We start from the raw sequence: 19,883 nt of genomic DNA on the forward strand, positions 1-19,883 counted from the left end.
TGTTTACCATTTCTTTCATCAATGTTTTACAGTCTTCAGAGTACAGGTCTTTCACTTCCTTGGTTGAATTTATTCCTAGGTATTTACTCTTTCGATCCAATTATAAATGGGACTATTTCTTAATTTCTGATACTTCATTGTTCAAACAGATAAATGCAACAGACCTCTGTACATTAAGCTTGTATCCTGCAACTTTCCTGAATTTACTTACTGAATTCAATTTTTGAATAACAATTCACTTATGAATAACAGCTTTTTGTGAAGTCTTTGGGGTTTTCTATATAAATTGATAGCATCATGTCACCTACAGTGACAGTTTTATTACTTCCTTTTTAATTTGGATTTATGTGTGTGTGCAGCGCTTTCTTTTTGCCTAACTGTTGTGACAAAAACTTCTAACATTATGTTGAATGAAAGTGGTGAGTATTTTTGTCTTATTCCATTTTTTATAATTTTTTAAATTTATTTAGTTTTGGCTGCACTGGGTCTTCGTTGCTGTGCACGGGCTTGCTTTCACTGCAGCAAGTGGGGGCGACTTTTCATTGTGATGCACGGGCTTCTCGTTGTGGTAGCTTCTCTTGTTGCAAAGCACAGGCTCAGCAGCTGCAGCATGTGGGCTCTAGAGTACACACTCAGTAGTTGTGGTACATGGGCTTAGTTGTTCTGTGACGTGTGGAATCTTCACATACCAGGGACTGAACCCATGTCCCCTACAGTGGCAGGCAGATTCTTATCCACTGTGCCACTAAGGAAGTCCCTTGTCTTATTCCTGATCTTAGAGCAAAAGCCTTCAGATTTTCTCCATTGAGTATAATGTTAGCTGTGGGTTTTAATATATGTGTGACCTTTATTATGTTGAGGTAGGTTCCCTCTATACCTACTTTGCTGACAGTGAAAAGTGAAAGTGACAGTCACTCAGCTGTGTCTGACTCTTAGTAACCCCATGGACTATACAATCCATGGAATTCTCCAGGCCAGAATATTGGACTGGGTGGCCTTCCCTTCTTCAGGGGATCTTCCCAATCCAGGGATCATCCCCACGTCTCCTGCATTGCAGGCAGATTCTTTACCAGCTAAACCACAAGGGAAGCCCAAGAATACTGGAGTGGATAGCCTATCCCTTCTCCAGCAGATCTTCCTGACCCAGGAATCAAACCAGGATCTCTTGCATTGCAGGCAGATTCTTTACCAACTGAGCTATCAGGGACAGTTCTTGTCAAAAATAGGTGCTGAACTTGTCTAATGCATTTTCTGCATCTCTTGAGATAATGTGGTTTTTATTCTTAAATTTGATAATGTGATGTATCTAATTAACTGATTTGTAGATATTGTACCATCCTTGCATCCCTAGGATAAATCCCACTTGATCATGGTATATGATCCTTTCAACATATTTGGTTTGGTTTGATATTTGGTTTGATAATATTTTGTTGTGGATTTTGCATTTACATTCATCAATGATATTAGCCTGTAACTTTGTGTGTGTGTGTGTGTTATCAGGTTGTTACCTGGTTTTGTTATCAGGATGATGGTGGCCTCATAGCATGAGTTTAAAAGTGTTCCTTCCTCACTAACTTTCTGAACAGTTTGAAAAGGAGAAGTATTAACTATTCTTTAAATGTCTGGTAGAATTCACCTATGAAGCCATCTGATCCTGGACTTCTGTTTGTTAGAAGCTTTTTTTTATTACTGATTTAATTTTATTACTGGTAATATATTCTATATTCTGTTCATATATTTTATTTTTTTCTGATTCAGTCTTGCGAGTTTACACATTTCCAGGAATTTATCCATTTCTTCTATGCAATCCATTTTATTAGCATATAATTCTTCATAGTAATCACTTATAATTTTTGTATTTCTGTGGTGTCAGTTTTAACTTCTCCCTTTTTATCCCTGATTTTATTTATTTGGGCCCTCTCTCCTTTTTTCTTGATGAATCTAGCTAAAAGTTTATCAATTTTGTACATATTTTCAAGACTTCCCTGGTGGTTCAGTGGAATCTGCCTGCCAATGCAGAAGATGCAGGTTCGATCCCTAGGTCAAGAAGATCCCCTAGAGAAGGAAATGGCAACCTGCTTCAGTACTCTTGCCTGGGAAACCCCCATGAACAGAGGAGCCTGAGAGGCTACAGTAAATGACTTCATGAAAAAGTCAGACATGAACTAGAGACTAAACAACAATATCATATATTATCAAAGGACCAACTCTTAATTTCATTGATCTTTTATGTCTTTAGGTCTCTATTTCAGTTATTTCCACTCTAATCCTTTATTTCCTTTTTTCTGCTAACTTTGTGTTTTGCTTGTTCTTCTTCTAGTTTTTTTAATATGCATTTCAATTATTTGAGATTTTTCTTATATCATGAAGTGGGCCTGTATCACTATGAACTTCCCTCTTAGAACTGTTTTATCTTCATCCCTCTTTGACTTTTCAATGATCCATTGATTGTTTAGTCTCCATATGTTTGTGGGGTTTTTTTTTTCCCCAGTTTTCTTCTTGTAGTTAATTTCTAATTTCATACCAGTGAAATCCAAAAAGATGTCTGACATATGCTGGAAAGGGTGTGAAGAAAAGGGAATCCTCCTACACTGTTAATAGGAATGTAAACTGGTGCAGCCACTATGGAAAACAGTATGGAGCTTTCTCAAAAAACTAAAAATAGAGTTGCCATATGATCCAGCAATCCCACTCTTGGGCATGTATCTGCAGAAAACCGTAAATTGAAAAGCTGCATGCACCCCTATGTTTACAGCGGCACTATTTACAATAGCCAAGATAAGGAAACAACCTGAACGCCCGTTGACAGACAAGTGGATAAAGAAGATGCGATACACACACACAATGGAATGTTACTCAGCCGTAAAGAAGGAGGAAACAATGCCATCTGCTGCTACATGGACAGACCTAAAGTTTACCATACTAAGCGAAGTCAGAAAGAGAAAGACAAATACCATATGGATATAAGTCCTTTATCAAGTATCTCCTTCACTTTGTGACTTGCCTTTTACCTCTCCTTAATTGTATCTTTTTTCTTTAAATTTTATTTATTTGTTTTTGGCTGTGCTGGGTCTTTACCGCTCGCTGCCCAGGCTTTCCCTAGTTGCAACAAATGGAGGATACTCTCCAGTTGCAGTGCACGGGCTTCTCACTGCAGTGACTTCTCCTGTTGCGGAGCACAGGTTCCAGGGAGCATAGGCTTCAGCAGTAGCAGCACATGGGCTCAGGAGTTGTGGTTCCCAGGCTCTAGAGCACAGGCCCAATAGTTGTGGCAGACAGGCTTATTAGTTGCTCTGCAGCATGTGGGATATTCCCGGACTAGGGCTCGAACCCATGTCCCCTGCCCTGGCAAGTAGATTCTCTAGCACTGAGTCACCAAGGAAGCCCTCCTTAATGATATCTTTTGAACAACAGATCTTCATTTTAGTGAAGCACAACTTATCAATAAAGGATCTCTGTCCACCCCTAGGCCAGAAGGGATATTTTCCTATGGTTCCTTCAAGGTGCACAATTGCTCTACATCGCACATTTATATTGACCATCCATCTGGAATTCAGTTTGTAGTACACGCTGTGAAGTCAGGTTCAATATTCACTGGTTTCAATACTGATCCAATACCATTTATTGACTAGGCCATCATTCTTCAGTCCAGTCAGTCCAGTGTCACCTATTGTAATGGACATCATTTCCCCACTGTACTGCAATACCACCTTTTTCATATCACTGGAAGATAAACATGATGATCTATTTCTGGACCCTCTATTCTGTTTCATTATTGTCTTTGCCTCCAAACCACAATGTCTTATTTTATAATAGTCTCATTTTTAGCTCTCAGTGGGAAAGCTTTCAGTATTTCACAACTGAATATGATGTGTGCTACAGGCTTTTAGACATCCTTTATTAGATTAAGAAAATTCCCTTCTACTCTTATTTTGCTAAGAGATTTTTTTATCATGAAGTCGTTTTGATTTAAACTACTATTTTAAGAAAGTTATTTGGAGAAGGAAACGGCAACCCACTCCAGTACCCTTGCCTAGAAAATCCCATGGACGGAGGAGCCTGGTGTCCATGGGGTATCTCAAAGAGTCAGAACTGAGCGACTTCACTTTCATCAATAAATTACAATTTTCAAACTCAAAAAAAAAAAAAAAAAAAAAAAAGAAAGTTATTAAAATGGGTCCTGCACTACAGCTCCCTTTCCAGAAAAGCACACCACCAAACTTACACAGTTCCAGGGTCATAGTAAGCTGCACTTACTTCATACCCATCTGAATGGTAAACTATATCAGAGCTCCACTCCCATCTGTACTATCTCCATGCTCACTCAGCAACATTTCCACTCTGTTAAATAATTTGAGGTGGTTTCTAGTCATGCTGAACTGCTATCAACTTTGGAATATCGATTTTGACATCAATTTTGTTTTTGTCAGTGCTCTGATTTTGTGTGATATCTCCATAACTGTATTTTTCCCATATATTTTGTTGGCTACAGTGCATAATCTTTTAGAATGTGATATTTTTCAATAATGCAGAAATATTACAGCAAAAATACACAAAAATGTCACAGAAGACAGCCAAGTCAAACTTCATTTGAGCATATATACTGCCTAGTTTTAATTATGACTGATCATGTCTAGCCAATCAGACAGAAACATACAAATGAACTGATTGTAATTCAATTCTATTCAAATGCAGATAATGAGGAGTAAAATATTATCTATTTGATTGTACGAAATTAAAAATAATTACTTGACATAGTATATAAAAAAACATGTTCTGACAGCCAACAATAGTTATTTCATTGTTGCTATTAGATGCGAGCCAAAATTACTCATCAGTTATGCTGAACAGAGATCAGGAATGATTTTATAGCAGTGTATCATAATATGATTAATCATGGCTTCAAAAAGATTGCTTATTAACCAGTACTACAAAATAAACATATATAATACTGCCAAAAATGATCACTATTTGTGTCTTATAATTTATAGGTCCATACTTACCCTCACACTTTTCAAGAATCTGGACTGTTTCTCCTATTTCTAAGACCAAGCCTTGGGGAACAGATCCTCGAAAGCTGCATATCACTAGAAAACCAAAGATAAACATGTCAATTAGGATTTTTAAATACTGATATAGAGTCTGTGTCACTGAAATTAGGCACTGAATTTGCTTAAATATATTCTCTCTCTTTTAATTCACTTTTCAAATATGTAAGCCCCTGTAAGTCCTTGCAGGCATCTACATATTAACAATAAGACAGCTTTTCCGAAGGTCAAAAGTGTGCAATTTCTGAGCCTATCTTACAGTAAAATTAAAATAAATCGAATTAGCACTTAAGAATTTAACATCATCACATCATCCACTCCTTAACAAATTCTTTATCGAGATCCTTGCTATTATTTCAATCTCCAGAGCATTCAGCACTCCTGTCTTCTTAACCTTTGCCATTAATTGACAAGAACATTAAAATCATGAACAAGCTTCCACTGTTGGAAACTGGGTGTTTTGTGCATATTCAGAGAACCTATGTAAACTTCCCATTTTAATAACTATCTTCATTCAAGACTGGCTTTCAAATGATTTTTCAAATTAATGTATAAATAGAAAAGGAAACAATTATATTTGATAGAAAAACAAAAGGCTTGAAAAAGAAGTAGAGCTTTCTCTCTACAATCATGGGACTATTTTTGGGCCTATATAGTCTATTTACAGGAATATCACAAAGAATAAACCTATTAGTTATAGATGGCTTCACTCTATTCTCTATATCTGTCAGGTACATCAGATATCACTGGTCACTGTAAGCTCCAAGAATTTGAAAAAGAACAGATACACATTCATATGTAACTAAATCACTTTGCTGTACACCCAAAACTAGCACAACATTTTTAATCAACTATACTCCAATATAAAATTAAAAAAATTTTTTTAAAGAAAGATAAAATAATCTCTGCCTACAAAGAATTTATCATTTCATTGGTGGTGGTGGGATAAGGAGTGTGAGATGAGAGGGAAAAAATGCACCATCCATATGGTGCTACAAGACCTGTCTGCCCCGAGATCCACTCTCCGTCCTCCTCCCCTGCACCCTATGCCCCAAGGGAGCCTGCTCTCACAGGCAGCATCAACAGCCTCCTCCCTGCCCCATGGCTGGTTGGGTCAAGTGGGTGGAGAACACTGCCAGATGCTGGAGGACTGGTGAGATTGGGATGTTTATTCCTGCAGGGTTCTGGGGTGCGGCTGCATCCCTCCAATGAAGGATGTGGATTTCCCAGGTGGTGCAGAGGTAGAGAACCTGCCTGCCAATGGAAGAGATGCAGGAGACTCAGGTTCAATCCCTGGGTCTGGAGGACCCCCTGGAGGAGGACATGGCAATCCACTCCAGTATTCTTGCCTGGAAAATCCCATGGACAGAGGAGCCTGGCGAGCTACAGTCCATAGGGTCACGAAGAGTTGGACATGACTGAAGCCGTTGAGCACACACACAAATGTATAGCCAAGTCAGTGGCATAATCAGAAAGAGAGGAACTATTCCAAATAATGTGTCAAGAGAAAGCAATTTGACTATATATCCCTAATGGAATATATTCTAAGGATTAAAAAAAATTTCAAAAAATCTTAGTCTGCTTTCACTAATCATACCGTGGATATAGTGATTAGTAGTGCTATTCTACAACTGTTATGTGAGTACTGGAGAATAAAGCAAGTAAGTAATTATTTAGGAATTTGCTTTTAAGGTACAGAAAATGCAGATGTAAGATTTATGAAGTAAAGACAATGTAGTAATGCACAGTTCTGGGTGAGGCCTACAAACAATGACAAATCTCTAGCACTAAAATTATGATTTCTAAATATACTATTCCCACTAAAAGGAACCAGGGCTCCTTGGGGAAAAGCCAAGTTTAGGACAGAAAATGCTTAACGTAAGCATGGAATACCTTATCATACTAAAAACCAAGGAAGTTATGATTAATAGCTAAACTACTATGGTTAGGTTAAAAGAACTTTCAGCACCAGGAGAGTTCCACTACTCACTAAAAGGATAGTATATCAATATATTTACATTCATAAGTTAATAAGACTGATGATTCCCCAAAAAGCTTATTGGTCACTTTTCAAGGGTTGCTAGGGAATCAATTTACTACTACAAAAATTCACAAAACAGGGGAAAAACAGAACAGAAAAAAAACAGAAAACATGCTTTTCTAACACAAACTAGACTTCATTCAGTATATCCACATAGTTGATGAGAAGTTTCTCTATAAAAAATACTCTAGACAACAAATAAAGAAGTGATGGCAAAGGTAGAATATCTCCATTTGGTGACTCCCAATAAATGAATGGGTATAGAAAATGATCACTGGTAGCTCTAACATCATGAAAAGAGGAAACAAGAAATTATATAACTACTAAACAAAGTGCCACATGAAGAAATCATAAAATAAAACTTAAACCTGAATATGGTGATGCTTATAGAACAGTCAACTTAAAGGAAATACTGTGAATAAGGAGCATATTAAATGAATTCACAGAAATATGATTAGCAAGATTCAGATCATGGGACAAAAAAAATGCAGTTTCTTTAACAAAACACTGTAAGAAAACAAAAAGAGATGGAGAACTCAATAAAACAGCCTTCAGCTGTATCAACTCCATATACAGTAGTACCAAAAATAATAAGACACTTAAGGATAAATTTAATCAAAGAGGTACTGAAAACTACTAAACACTGCTAAGAGAAATTAAAGATCTAATTAAGTATAAAGACACCCCATGTTCATGGATTGGTAGAATTGATATTAAGATGACACTACTACCCAAGGTAGTCCACAGATTCAATGGAATCTCCATCAAAATCCCCAAGAAATAGAAAAACACATCCTAAAATTCATATGGAATTTCAAGAGACCCAAATATCCAAAACAATCTTAACAATGAACAAAGTTAGACAACTCTCACTTTCAAACTTCAAAACTTACTACAAAAGTACAGTAATCAAAATAGTGAATAGTACTGGATAAGGATTATATGAACCAATGGAAAATATATTAAATTCCCTATATATGAACATTCAAGTTGTGAACCTTCAAAGCTGCAAACATGCGTTTTCATGTCCAACTATGTAAGTCAGTTCCATCTGGTGCACACTGTCCCGTGCGTGCATGCTCTACAGCGGTGGGGCTTCTGTGTAGTTTGCTGTGTAGTATCACACAGAATGGGGCCTCCCAAGCGGCTCAGCGGTAAAGAATCCACCAGCCAATGCAGCAGACACAGGAGACACGGGTTTGATTCCTGGGTCAGAGGAATCTGGAGGAGAAAATGGCAGCCAGGAGGAGGTAATGGCAGCCCACTCCAGTACTCCTGCCTGGAGAACACCATGGACAAAGGAGCCTGGCAGACTGTAGTCCATGGGGCCACAAAGGAGTCAGACATACTTAGTGACTAAGCAATAACAACATAATTAATATATGTTAAGTACTTAGAATAGTACCTGGTACAAAGCAAAGTACTATGTAAGTGTTTGAAATTATTATTCCGCTATTTATTTTTTAAAGTACATACATGTATTTGTATATTGTATACATATATTGTCACCCTGCTTATTTAACTTATATGCAGAGTACATCATGTGAAATGCCAAGCTGGATGAAGCACAAGCTGGAATCAAGACTGCCAGGAGAAACATCAATAACCTCAGATACACAGATGACACCACCCTTATGGCAGAAAGCGAAGAAGAACTAAAGAGCCTCTTGATGAAAGTGAAAGAGGAGAGAGAAGAAGTTGGCTTTTTCACTCAACATTCAGAAAACTAAGATTATGGCATCTGGTCCCACCACTTCACGGCAAATAGATGGAGAAACAATGGAAACAGTGACAGACTTTATTTTGGGGGGCTCTAAAATCACTGCAGATGGTGACTGCAGCCATGAAATTAAAAGACACTTGCTCCTTGGAAGAAAAGCTATGACCGACCTAGACAGACAACATATTAAAAAGCAGAGACATTACTTTGCCATCAAAGGTCCATCTAGTCAAAGCGATGCTTTTTCCAGTAGTCATGTATGGATGTGAAAGTTGGACTATAAAGAAAGCTGAGAGCCAAAGAATTGATGCTTTTGAACTGTGGTGTTGGAGAAGACTCTTGAGAGTCACTTAGACTGCAAGGAGATCCAACCAGTCCATCCTAAAGAAAAATCAGTCCTGAATATTCACTGGAAGGACTGATGCTGAAGCTGAAACTCCAATACTTTGGCCACCTGATGTGAAGGACCGACTCATTGGAAAAGACCTTGATGCTGGGAAAGACTGAAGGCAGGAGGAGAAGGGGACGACAGAGGATGAGATGGTTGGATGGCATCACCGACGCGTTGGACATGAGTTTCAGTAAACTCTGGGAGTCGGTGATGGACAGGGAAGCCTAGCATGCTGCAGTCCATGGGGTGGCAAAGAGTCGGACACAACTGAGCAACTGAACTGAACTGAATGTACACAGAAAGAGTGTGAAATATCAAAACATTTATAACAATTACCTGGGGTGGATGAGGAGAGAAGAGGGGATTCACATGGGGAAAATGATTTAAGAGGCCTTAAGAGTACTACTTTCTATAGTTTTTTTAAAGCTGTATGAATTTTTAAAAATTAAGTACACTGTATTTGTGTATACCATGTATAAGCACACTGCATCTACATAAAGGCATTCTACAATGTCTTTAAAGTTGTACTCTTTTCAGTATAATTCTAGTAATGCAAAAATATCATAAAATCAACACTTAAATTAATTTTCTTCTACTTGAAATAAAAGAAATCATCATTGCTAAATCTTTTAGTACAAACACTAGCCATCAGAACAGAATTCTGAGTCTTCCCTTTTATTTTTAAATTTTTAACAACACACTAAAATTTATTCTACAAACAAAATTCTTTGAGCTAGAAATTTAAAGAGACTATTCCATTTTATCTCATCAAAATTATCAACAAGTAATTTTTAAAGATTAACATACACAGCCTATAAAGTAGCTGCCATGTAAAGCAAATTAAGCAGTGAGTCTCCACTTTTAAATGAAAACCAGCTACTTACAAATTAAGAACTATTGGGTGATCTTTCTGTATTTCTAGCTAAGAGCACTTCAAGTTAGAGACCATCTTTTTAAAACATGCTTCAAAAACACTATAGGCAAAGAGAAAATTTTAAGGGGGTGAACATGCTTTAATATAAGAGATAAGCTAGATATCTCAACTGAGTCCCAAACAAGATTCAGTCATGAGGTGGGGAAGAGAGCAGGTAATGTCTGGTGAGACAGGAGAAGAATAAAGATTTTAAAAAGGTAGCTTGCAGAGTGACAAATGGGGAAGCTAAGAGTAGAGGGATGAAGGACAGATGGAAGAGGACAGCAAGGAGTCAGTCTCCCATCCTGGTCAAAGAGACAGTGAGTTATTAGGAGAGACACAAACAGAGGCAGGCTCCCCCAGTGTCTCGGTGGTAAAGAATCCACCTACAATGCAGGAGACACGAGTTTGATTCCTGGGTAGGGAAGATCCCCTGAAGGAGGGCATGGCAACCCACTCCAGTATTCTGGCCTGGAGAATCCCATGGACAGAGGTGCCTGGCGGGTTACAGTCCATAGGGTCCCAGAGTCGGATATGACCGAGCTACTGAGCATGCACGCATGCACAGACAGGGGAGTTACAGCTTTCTCTCCAAGAATTTGCGACTCAGGAGCACAAGCAGTGCACACACTGCAGCTCCAGCACTGATTTAGAGCTCAGGTGTCAAAAACCTCAGTTACACAGGCAGTTTTGAGAATTCTTAGTAATTAAAAAAATATATATATATATACATATGTATATGATTAGAAGAAAAAAACATTAACATGTAGCACCATACTTCAGTTTTAGAACCTGTTTCTCTCATTTACCTAATTAAAGAATTCAAAAGAAAATGCAACCCAAGGTATTAGTTCCATTTACTTTATGAGCTAATAAAAATGTAAAGATCATTTCCTCAATCAATAATCTATTTCCAACTTACAATCTCCAAATACCACAGAGAAAAATACTCTCATATGTAGCAAAGTTAGTAAGTCATTTATAAAGCAATAATGCCTACTATAACACAATATTTTCTTATTGAAACTATACATAAACTCTAATCTAGAGTTAGTAAAGATTAGTACATTGCATTTATTTTACTGAAAAGGAAAACAGAAGGTAGTTAAGTGATTTGTTCACAATCCTTACAGATTTTCCATGTGAGGAACAATAGTGACTAGTTCCTGTGAAAATAAATTCTACTATTCTTTTATCTCTTTCTCCTGAATCTAAAATCACTCTTATGCTCCTCCATTTCCATTCCTAAAATTGCTTTTTCCCTTGATCAAAATGTTTCATTGGCTCCCTACTGCCCACAGAATAAAACCCATATTCCTCCTTACACCCAAGGCCCTTGACACTCTAAGCCAAACCTGCCCTCTCAGTCTCCTCCCAATGAATAAGACTTGGTCTAGTCACTGTTCTCCAAAACGAGTCTCTAGTACATAACCTTGCACAAGTCGCCCTTTCATACCTCACTGCTTCCTACTGCCTGGATCCTCTCTCCTGCTTTCTCTTCACTGACAAAAATCCTATCCACACATCAAGACTGTTTTTGCACTCTTGGAAATGAATCCTCCAGGCCTTGAAGTCCTCTGGCACATTCTACTTCTATCACACGACTGACCCTAATTGTAGCTTCGTGTATATGTGCATCAAGTAGCCCTATCACTTCACTGTTCGGTATGCCCAGCATTCCTAACTCTCAGGCTTTACAGAAACTGTCCCACTCGATGTGATTTCAGTGGGGCTATCAGTCAGACCCTCTCCACCACCTCCAAGTAGGCATGTAAAATAGACCGGGCCACGCCATTCACTCCCTGAATCTTTCCAACAGGAACTAACTCTTCCCTATTCCATCATGAATTGTAAAGATGTAACCCCAGAGGTGCCAGGAGCTATGGTCCCCAAAGTGAAAACAGTAAATTTTTTGAAGTTAATGACTGCAGAAAATAATTCAAGACATAAGCATCTGCCAAAATGTAAAATGGAAACAGAGATATCCTGACATGTTGAGGCCCTGATCCCAGTCTCCTGAGGTCAGATCCACTCACGCCTTTTTTAGTTATATGACCCAGTAAATTCTCCTTTCTGCTTCAGTTTGAGATGGATTTCTAATAATTATAATTGAAAGAATCCCCGCAGTTTCTCAGAAAACTAAAAATAGAATTACCGTATGATCCAGCAATCTCACTTCTGGGCATAGGCCCAGACAAAACCATAATGTAAAAAGATACATGCACCCCTATGTTCTCAGCAGCGCTATTCATAACAGCCAAGATATGGAAACAATCTAAATGTCCATCGACAGATGAGTGGATAAAGAAGACATGGTACATATACACAACGGAATATTACTCAGCCATAAAAAGAATAAAAGAATGCCATTTGCAGCTACACGGATGAACCTAGAAACTACCATACTAAACAAAGTCCAAAAGAGAAAGACAAATACCATGTGATATCACTTATATGTGGAATCTAAAATAGGACACAAATGAGCCTATCTATGAAACAAACAGAATTATGGACATAGAGAACAAACTGGGGGTTGCCAAGGGGGAGAGGGTTAGGGACGGGATGAAGTGGGAGGCTAGAGTCAGCGGATGTAAACTTTCATACGCAGAATGGACAGACGGCAAGGTCCTGCTATACGGCACAGGGAACTGGATTCAGTATCTTATGATAAACCATAATGGAAAGATATACTTTTTAAAAGAATATATATATAATTTTATATATAATATATAGTAATAATATATATATAACTGAATCACTTTGCTGTATAGCAGCAGTTAACACATTATAAATCAACTATAGGTCAATTTTTTAAAAAAGATTCCTCAAGAACTAGAGTGTGTTTGTTTACTCCATTAAATTTTCCACAGTGCAGGTATTCAATAAATATTTCTAGACTAATTCCTATCTTCTGGTGGTTTTACACAAGATTCAATGATACAGTTGTTGTTTTTTTTTAAGCCTTTTTAGGGAATCAGTATCTGAATTCAAGACCCAAATAGCCAAACTGTATAACTTTGAGTAAGTTACCATATGCCTCTGACCTCTGCCATCTGAAAAATAAGAACACTGTGTTACATTACAGTCCCTTCTAGATCTAAAGTTCCATAAATATATAATTCTTAGCTAAAAATTCTTTGTCTACTTGCATTGTTTTAACTACTAACTTCATAAAACTTCCCTAATCTAATTTTCACAATCATCTAGATTAAAGGTCTTGAAAGTAGGTAGATCTGTATAGTCTTCCTTCATTGTTCCCCAGAGCCTCAGTTCAGTTCAGTTCAGTCGCTCAGTCGTGTCCGACTCTTTGTGTCCCCAGAGGCTAGTACATACCAGATCTTCTATAAATGTCTACTAAATCAATAAAATAATCCATTTGAAGTATCTGCACTTTCCAGTTAGACTTGTATTTTGAATTTCATGTTACTACCTGTTTTTCATTACCTCAGAAAACCTCCTCTGCCACTCCTGTCAAGAAACAAAGTTTAACTTTCTTTTCCCTTTTGTAGTTCCTGCAACAAACTATAGTTGATACCATCTTGCCAATCTCTGTAACATGTAATCTCAGTATCATCTTTATCCTCCACCTTCTAATCACAACTGAAAATAATTTCAAACCCTATTTTCAGAGCCAAATTGTTTAATAATTTCTATCAACTTATATCTTCATTTAAATATGTTTGAAAGGCTTTCACCAGTCTACAAGAATTGCATGAGTTCCTTTCTCTCAATGTTGGAGTTTATTTTAAACTACATACTCTCTATGAAGTGAAAATTGGGGACCATCCAGAAGAAACATCCCGAAGTTAAAGTATATTTAAGAACCACTCTAGGGGCTTCCTTGATGGCCCAGTGGTTAAGAATTCATGTGCCAATGCAAGGGACACAAGTTTGATCCCTAGTCTGGGGAAATCCCACTTGCCATTGGACAACTAAGCCCATGTGCCACAACTACTGAAGCCTGAGCACTGGGAGTCTGTGCTCCACAACGAGAAGCCACTGTGATCAGGAGCCCCCGCCTGCCACAGTTAGAGAAAGTTCATGCACAGCAACAAAGAACCAGCACAGCTAAAAATAAAATTTTTTAAATGGGCAAAGTACTGAGTAGACATTCCTCCAAAAACAATACACAAATGGCCAATAAACACATGAAAAGATGCTCAACTTCACTAATTACTAGGGAAAATGCAAATCGAAACCACAGTGAAATACCACTTTACACCCATTTGGATATCCATTTATAAAAAGCTTTTTTTTAAAAAAAAAAAATAACAAGTATTAGCAAGGATGTAAAGAGACTGGAATCCTTGTGCATTGCTGATGGGAAAGTAAAAATGGTACAGGCAATACAGAAAACAGTATGGGTGGTTCCTCGAAATAACTAAACACAGAATTACCAAATACTAAGTACTTCCAAAGGATCTAAAAACAGGTAGTCAAACAGGTACTTGGATGGCAAATGCTCATTACAGCATCATTCACAATAGTAAAAGACAGAAACAACCCAAGAGTCTGTCAATAAAGAATGGGTAACTGGGAGACTGGAACTGTCTTACGTACACTCCTATGTATAAAACAGCTAATGAGAGTGTACTACACACCCAGGGAAGTCTACTCGGGGCTCTGTGACGGCCTAAAGGGGAAGGAAATTCACAGCAGAGGGGATCCGGGCATACACACGGCTGATCCACCTCGCTGTACAACAGAAACCGGCACAGCAGTGCAGAGCAGCTATACGCCAATAAAAACAACAACAGTAAACAACCCCTCCTGCCTCCTGGTTCTCCTCATGATGACAAGACGGCTGTCACAGGACCAGATGTCTTACCTACATGCAGCTGTCCAGAGGGGAGACTGCCCCCGCATAGACCAAACCTGCACGCGACTCTACCACGCCCAGCTCACTGCCTCTGGTCCAAAGTCAGCTGTTCCCACGGAGCGCAGCCTTGGCCAGGAGTTAGATCTTTTAGCAGCCCTAAGGTTTTCATAAAGGCACTAAATCTCACTCCAAAGGAAAGCAAAGGAGCCACTTCTGTCTTTCACAGAGTTGATTACCCAGTTTCCCATGCACAAGTTCAATTCAGGTTTAGCTTGAAAATGCATGACTAGGGAAAGAAGTAAAGGGCAGAGAGGCTGGCAAATAGGAAAAGATAAAGAATAATACTCGAAGTAGCTACAGAGAACAGAAATGAAGAGAGTTAGAAAGAATATCAAAACAAAACTATCATTTCAAGTCGCTGACACCAAGCTGACGGAGTCTCACATATTCCCAATCCACCCTTGTCTGTTCCTCTCTGTGCATGCTCAGTCGTGTCCAACTCTTTGCGACCCCATGGACTGTAGCCTGCCAGGCTCCTCTGTCCATGGAATTTTCCAGGCAAGAATACTGGAGTGGGTTGCCATTTCCTACTCCAGGGGATCTTCCTGACCCAGGGACCAAAACCACGCCCTTGCATCTCCTGCACTGGCAGGTGCATTCTTTACCACCAGCACCACCTGGGAAACCCATATTCCCACCACCAACACCACCACCCCCAAATTCCTAGAGAGCATCACAGCCAGATGAGAAACGTAATAAACAAACGAGCGAACCACTGACTGGAATTAATGATTTTCCTTGGGATTTCAGTAAGAAAGCAAACAAGCATCACTCCATTACTGTTATAATGCCTTGTTTGCATTAACAACATCCAATAGTCAGAAAGTCCAGTTAAACAATTGATGCCCAAGAAGTTGAAATGGTAGTTACAGAAGACTAGTTTTGTAATGCTTCAGAATTTATTCCACCAAGCCTGTATCAACTTTGAAATTTCTGAAGATGCAAATCTGTGGAGAAAATGATGCTCTATACTGCTGAGGGTGCAGAGAAGCAAGTGCTCTTACTGTTCTGGTGATAGTTAATTTCTAACAACCAACCGCTCAGAAGTAGGAGATTAGACAAATCACAGTACCTAACACAGTGCCTGATGGAACAGCAGTCATCAAAACAGTGGCATTCCAGATATAAGAGAAGGTTTGTAGTAGAACAGATTTTAAATAAAAGACTGTCGGAACTTCCTGGTGGTCCACTGGTTAAAACTCCGCGCTTCCACTGCAGCAGGCACAGGTTCGATCCCTGGTTGTGGAACTAAGATTCCACATGCCATGCAGCCCGCCCAAAATACAAATTACTTGTGTTTTAAAAAATAAAAGACTTCTATGATAATATAAACAGTACAGCCCTAAATTTATTTTAAATGCTTGCATCAGAAAAAAAGACTGGAAAGATATGCCAGCATGTTTTGAGGGGTTATGTCTGAAAATAATAGCATATCTTAAAAGTAAGATATCATCCTTATTTTCTTTTTTGTGTATTTTTCTGTATTTACTAACATGTCTATAATAAACATGTATCTTATGTAGTGAGAGTGGAAATATTATACAGAAAAAGCTCAAATGTATTCAACATATTGAATTCACAATACAGGAAAGAACAGAACATATTATTTTTTATATTAAACTCCAACAGAAATCTTTTCTTGGTATTTTTAAAGGTTTAACCTTGAGTTCTATGGAAAAGTCACTCATCTAAAACACAGCTTCCTCAGAGGTGTCAGATGAAAGACATATTGTTGGCATTAGTCCAAACTGCATCCCAATTATCTGCTACAAGTTTTCTGAATCACTGCCGGGATAACTGTGAAACTCTAGGTGAGATGGATTCACACTGGAATCCTACAGGCTTCCACCCAAAAATCAGTCATCTAAACTCAGCCACAGGCAGTAAACCTTCCTAACAGGTTCAAGAAGGAGAAGAGCTGAGAAAAAAAAAATTGTATTCATGATGTCACAAATTTCTAATAAGTAAATATTATTAGACTTACAGCCTTTTAAAATACTATCAGGATCAACAAAGCAAAATAAAACTCTTCACTAAGCTGGATTCCTAATTAAGCATTTATTGATCCCTCACTATGTGCTAGGTCCTGGGGTTACAAAACATGAAGACAAAATTCCTTGTCCTTGAGAAGCTCAATCCCTCGAGGCAAAGAGATGCAATTAAGCATGATCTAAAGGGATACGTGCCATAACTAGAGGTTGGTACCAACTGCTGCAGGAGCAAGAAGTAGTGCTTATTACTGGGCAGAGCTGGGGAAGGCATCAAAGAAGAGGTGACATTTCAGCTTTTTAAGGGGGCATTCCTCAGGCAGAGAAAGGTAGTCGCTGCATTCTTGTCATATTATAAGAACTGAGCAAAGTGACAGAGGTAGGAAAGTTTTAGGTTTGTCTGGAAAAGGGTGAGCTGTCCAGCGTATCTAAAGTGTTGGGATGTGGAAAGAACAACAGAAACAAACAAGAAGGGCTTGGTGCCTCCCTTCCTCCTGTTCATGAAGATGAAAACAGGCTTAGGATCTTTTTAATGCTAATGTATCTCTGTCATTTCCCACACTTAAAAGAAAGGCCACACACACTTCTTAGCAGCATCCTCCCTCCTAGGCCATAAGCCACAGTCTGGCCAGGAAACCACCTAACCCCAAACACTATCAGGTTCACAGGCGGCACAGGCACAGCTGGCACTGCCAAGAAATGTTCGACAAGTCACCCAAATAATCTGCATTCAAAACACAACAAAGCAAAATCTACTCCTTTATAAACTGGACACATAAATTTTTTTCCCCTATTCTGTTCAACATTTTTATCAGCTCACTTGGAAAAAGTCAGAAAACAGGTTTATCAATTGTGTAAGTAAAAAAATTCAAGGAAAAGATAACAACAGGTGGGATGACAAACTCAAGCTACAAAAAAAGACTTGACAAGTTGTACTAATAAGCCAAATACAGGGAGCCTACTCTTCAACTTAGGGCCAATGAGATGAGCCAAATATGCTCTCCCTCAATGAAATGTAATGAAAATAAATGTAAAATCTTTTTAAAATGAAACTAAAGTTTTACATTCATGTCTATTATCAATAACACACGTTCAGGATGCAAGAGATCTAGCTTGACTTCAATTCATATGAAATAAAATCTAGAACTTAGCTGTTATGAAACCAATGAGAGTAATTAGTGTGAAATGGCAGATGAAAAGTCTCCAAATATCAGGTTTTATACCACATTAACAAAAAACATCCAATTCAATCCTACAAATACGTATATGAAACCTTCTGCATGCCTGGTACTGAGTAATGTCTGTCAAGAACACAAAGATACAGTTGACCCTGTAACACATGGGTTTAAACTGTGCAGGTCCATTTATATGTGAATTTTTTCAGTAAATACAGTACTTGTATTTTCATTTTACAGATCTTTAAATCAACTAAACATGGGGGGAAATTTGTATTTAATTAGAGATCACAATATGTGGAATCAAAAGAACCAGAGTTGAAGTTCTGATTCTATTCAAACTGTTTTAGCTCTTAAGAGTCCCGACCAGGGATCAAACCCGTGCCCCATGAAATGCACTGGAAGCACAGAGTCTTAACCAATGGACTGCCAGGGAAGTCCAGCACAATCCCTACTTTTAAGAGTTTACAACCTAAAGCAGAGTTTTTAAACATGGGTCACAATATCAACTGAGTTGCCATCCATGTTTTTTAATGGAAATAGAAATGAACAGAAACTCCAGAGTACACTCTACAAAGTACTATATCATGAAACTTCTAATTTTTTCATGTGTGTGTATAGTGTAAACATATACACATAAGAGGTAATATTTTAAATGTGTTTATTGTAGATCATAGTCAAAAGTTAGAAGGACATTAATCTAATGGAAGAGGATAAATTAAATATATCACTACAAGATATGAAGTATCACAGAACTTAAAAGAATAAAATCTATCTGGTTGTAGAAAGACAGGGGTATGGTCAAGGGTCTAGAAAAAGATGTACAAAGACAGTAATATATGATAGAAGCCTTTACAGATAGGAAAGAATCTGAGACAAAGATGGGGTTGGGAGCAGGTACCGCATGTAGAAAGAATCATATGAACAAAGACATGAAGCAGCAATTAACAAGAAGGGTTTACTAGGTGGCACAACTCGTACTGGCACATGGCAGCAATGGTGTAATTAAGTCCAGACAGAAGAACTTGGGGAAAGTTCAGTTTGGCTAAAGTGTAAAGTACAAGCAAGTCAGCAAATGCAGCTGAAAAAGCAAATTTGAGCCATAACATGCAAGTGCTAGGCACAGAGTAAACACTTAGCTCTTCCATTGGTCTTATTTATTATTCCTGGAGCCTCAAACCAGATCAGATTTAAGATGCCTCACAATTCTAAAATTTTATGAATAACTGAAGGGCTATGATGGAAGTTGTTTATATGTAGACACAGAACACAAACTTATAAGAAATTACAAGGAGTCTATTCAACAAGGAAGAATTTTCTCATCACAGCTAACAATAAAATTGGCCATCTCAAAAACTGGTGAGGGCACTGTCACTAGATGTATTTGAAGAAAAGTCAAAGTATGATACCAAGTCTGTACTATAAAGTCCTTCATTTATCATGCAGTAATTCTTCCATCAATTTTTGTTCTCATTCATCAACTGACAACAGCTCATGAATGAGTTCTGAAAAGAGAGGGAGAAACAGATGGAAGCAGGAGGTTGGGATTTTATTCCCATCATAGATAAGTGGAAAAACAGAAAGTTTCTGAACGACAGTTCCCAACATAGTCATTATTTTTACTAGAGTGTCCTAATGTGTGATATAGCAAGTCAACTCACGTACTTGGGCCACAGCTAAAATAATTTGGCAATGTACTTCTGTAAAAAATTTTAAAGTTCCCAGAAC

At 38.1% G+C, this 19,883-nt stretch overlaps 1 protein-coding gene across 8 annotated transcripts in view; it reads right to left on the reverse strand.

The window, feature by feature from the left end:
- DOCK3 (dedicator of cytokinesis 3) overlaps positions 1 to 19,883 on the reverse strand; it is a 267,277-nt gene that overhangs the window by 240,621 nt on the left and 6,773 nt on the right. For all 8 annotated transcript variants that reach the window (XR_006337624.1, XM_043886679.1, XM_043886678.1 and 5 more), the window contains exon 2: positions 5,004 to 5,087. Coding sequence is in view for 7 of the 8 variants with exons in the window: in XM_043886679.1 (XP_043742614.1) it covers positions 5,004 to 5,087 (84 nt within the window). In the remaining variant the exon portion in view is untranslated. The remainder of the gene's footprint in view (positions 1 to 5,003; positions 5,088 to 19,883) is intronic.

The sequence above is a fragment of the Cervus elaphus genome, chromosome 24 (assembly GCF_910594005.1).
Source record: "Cervus elaphus chromosome 24, mCerEla1.1, whole genome shotgun sequence".
In the NCBI taxonomy this organism is placed as follows: Eukaryota; Metazoa; Chordata; class Mammalia; order Artiodactyla; family Cervidae; genus Cervus; species Cervus elaphus.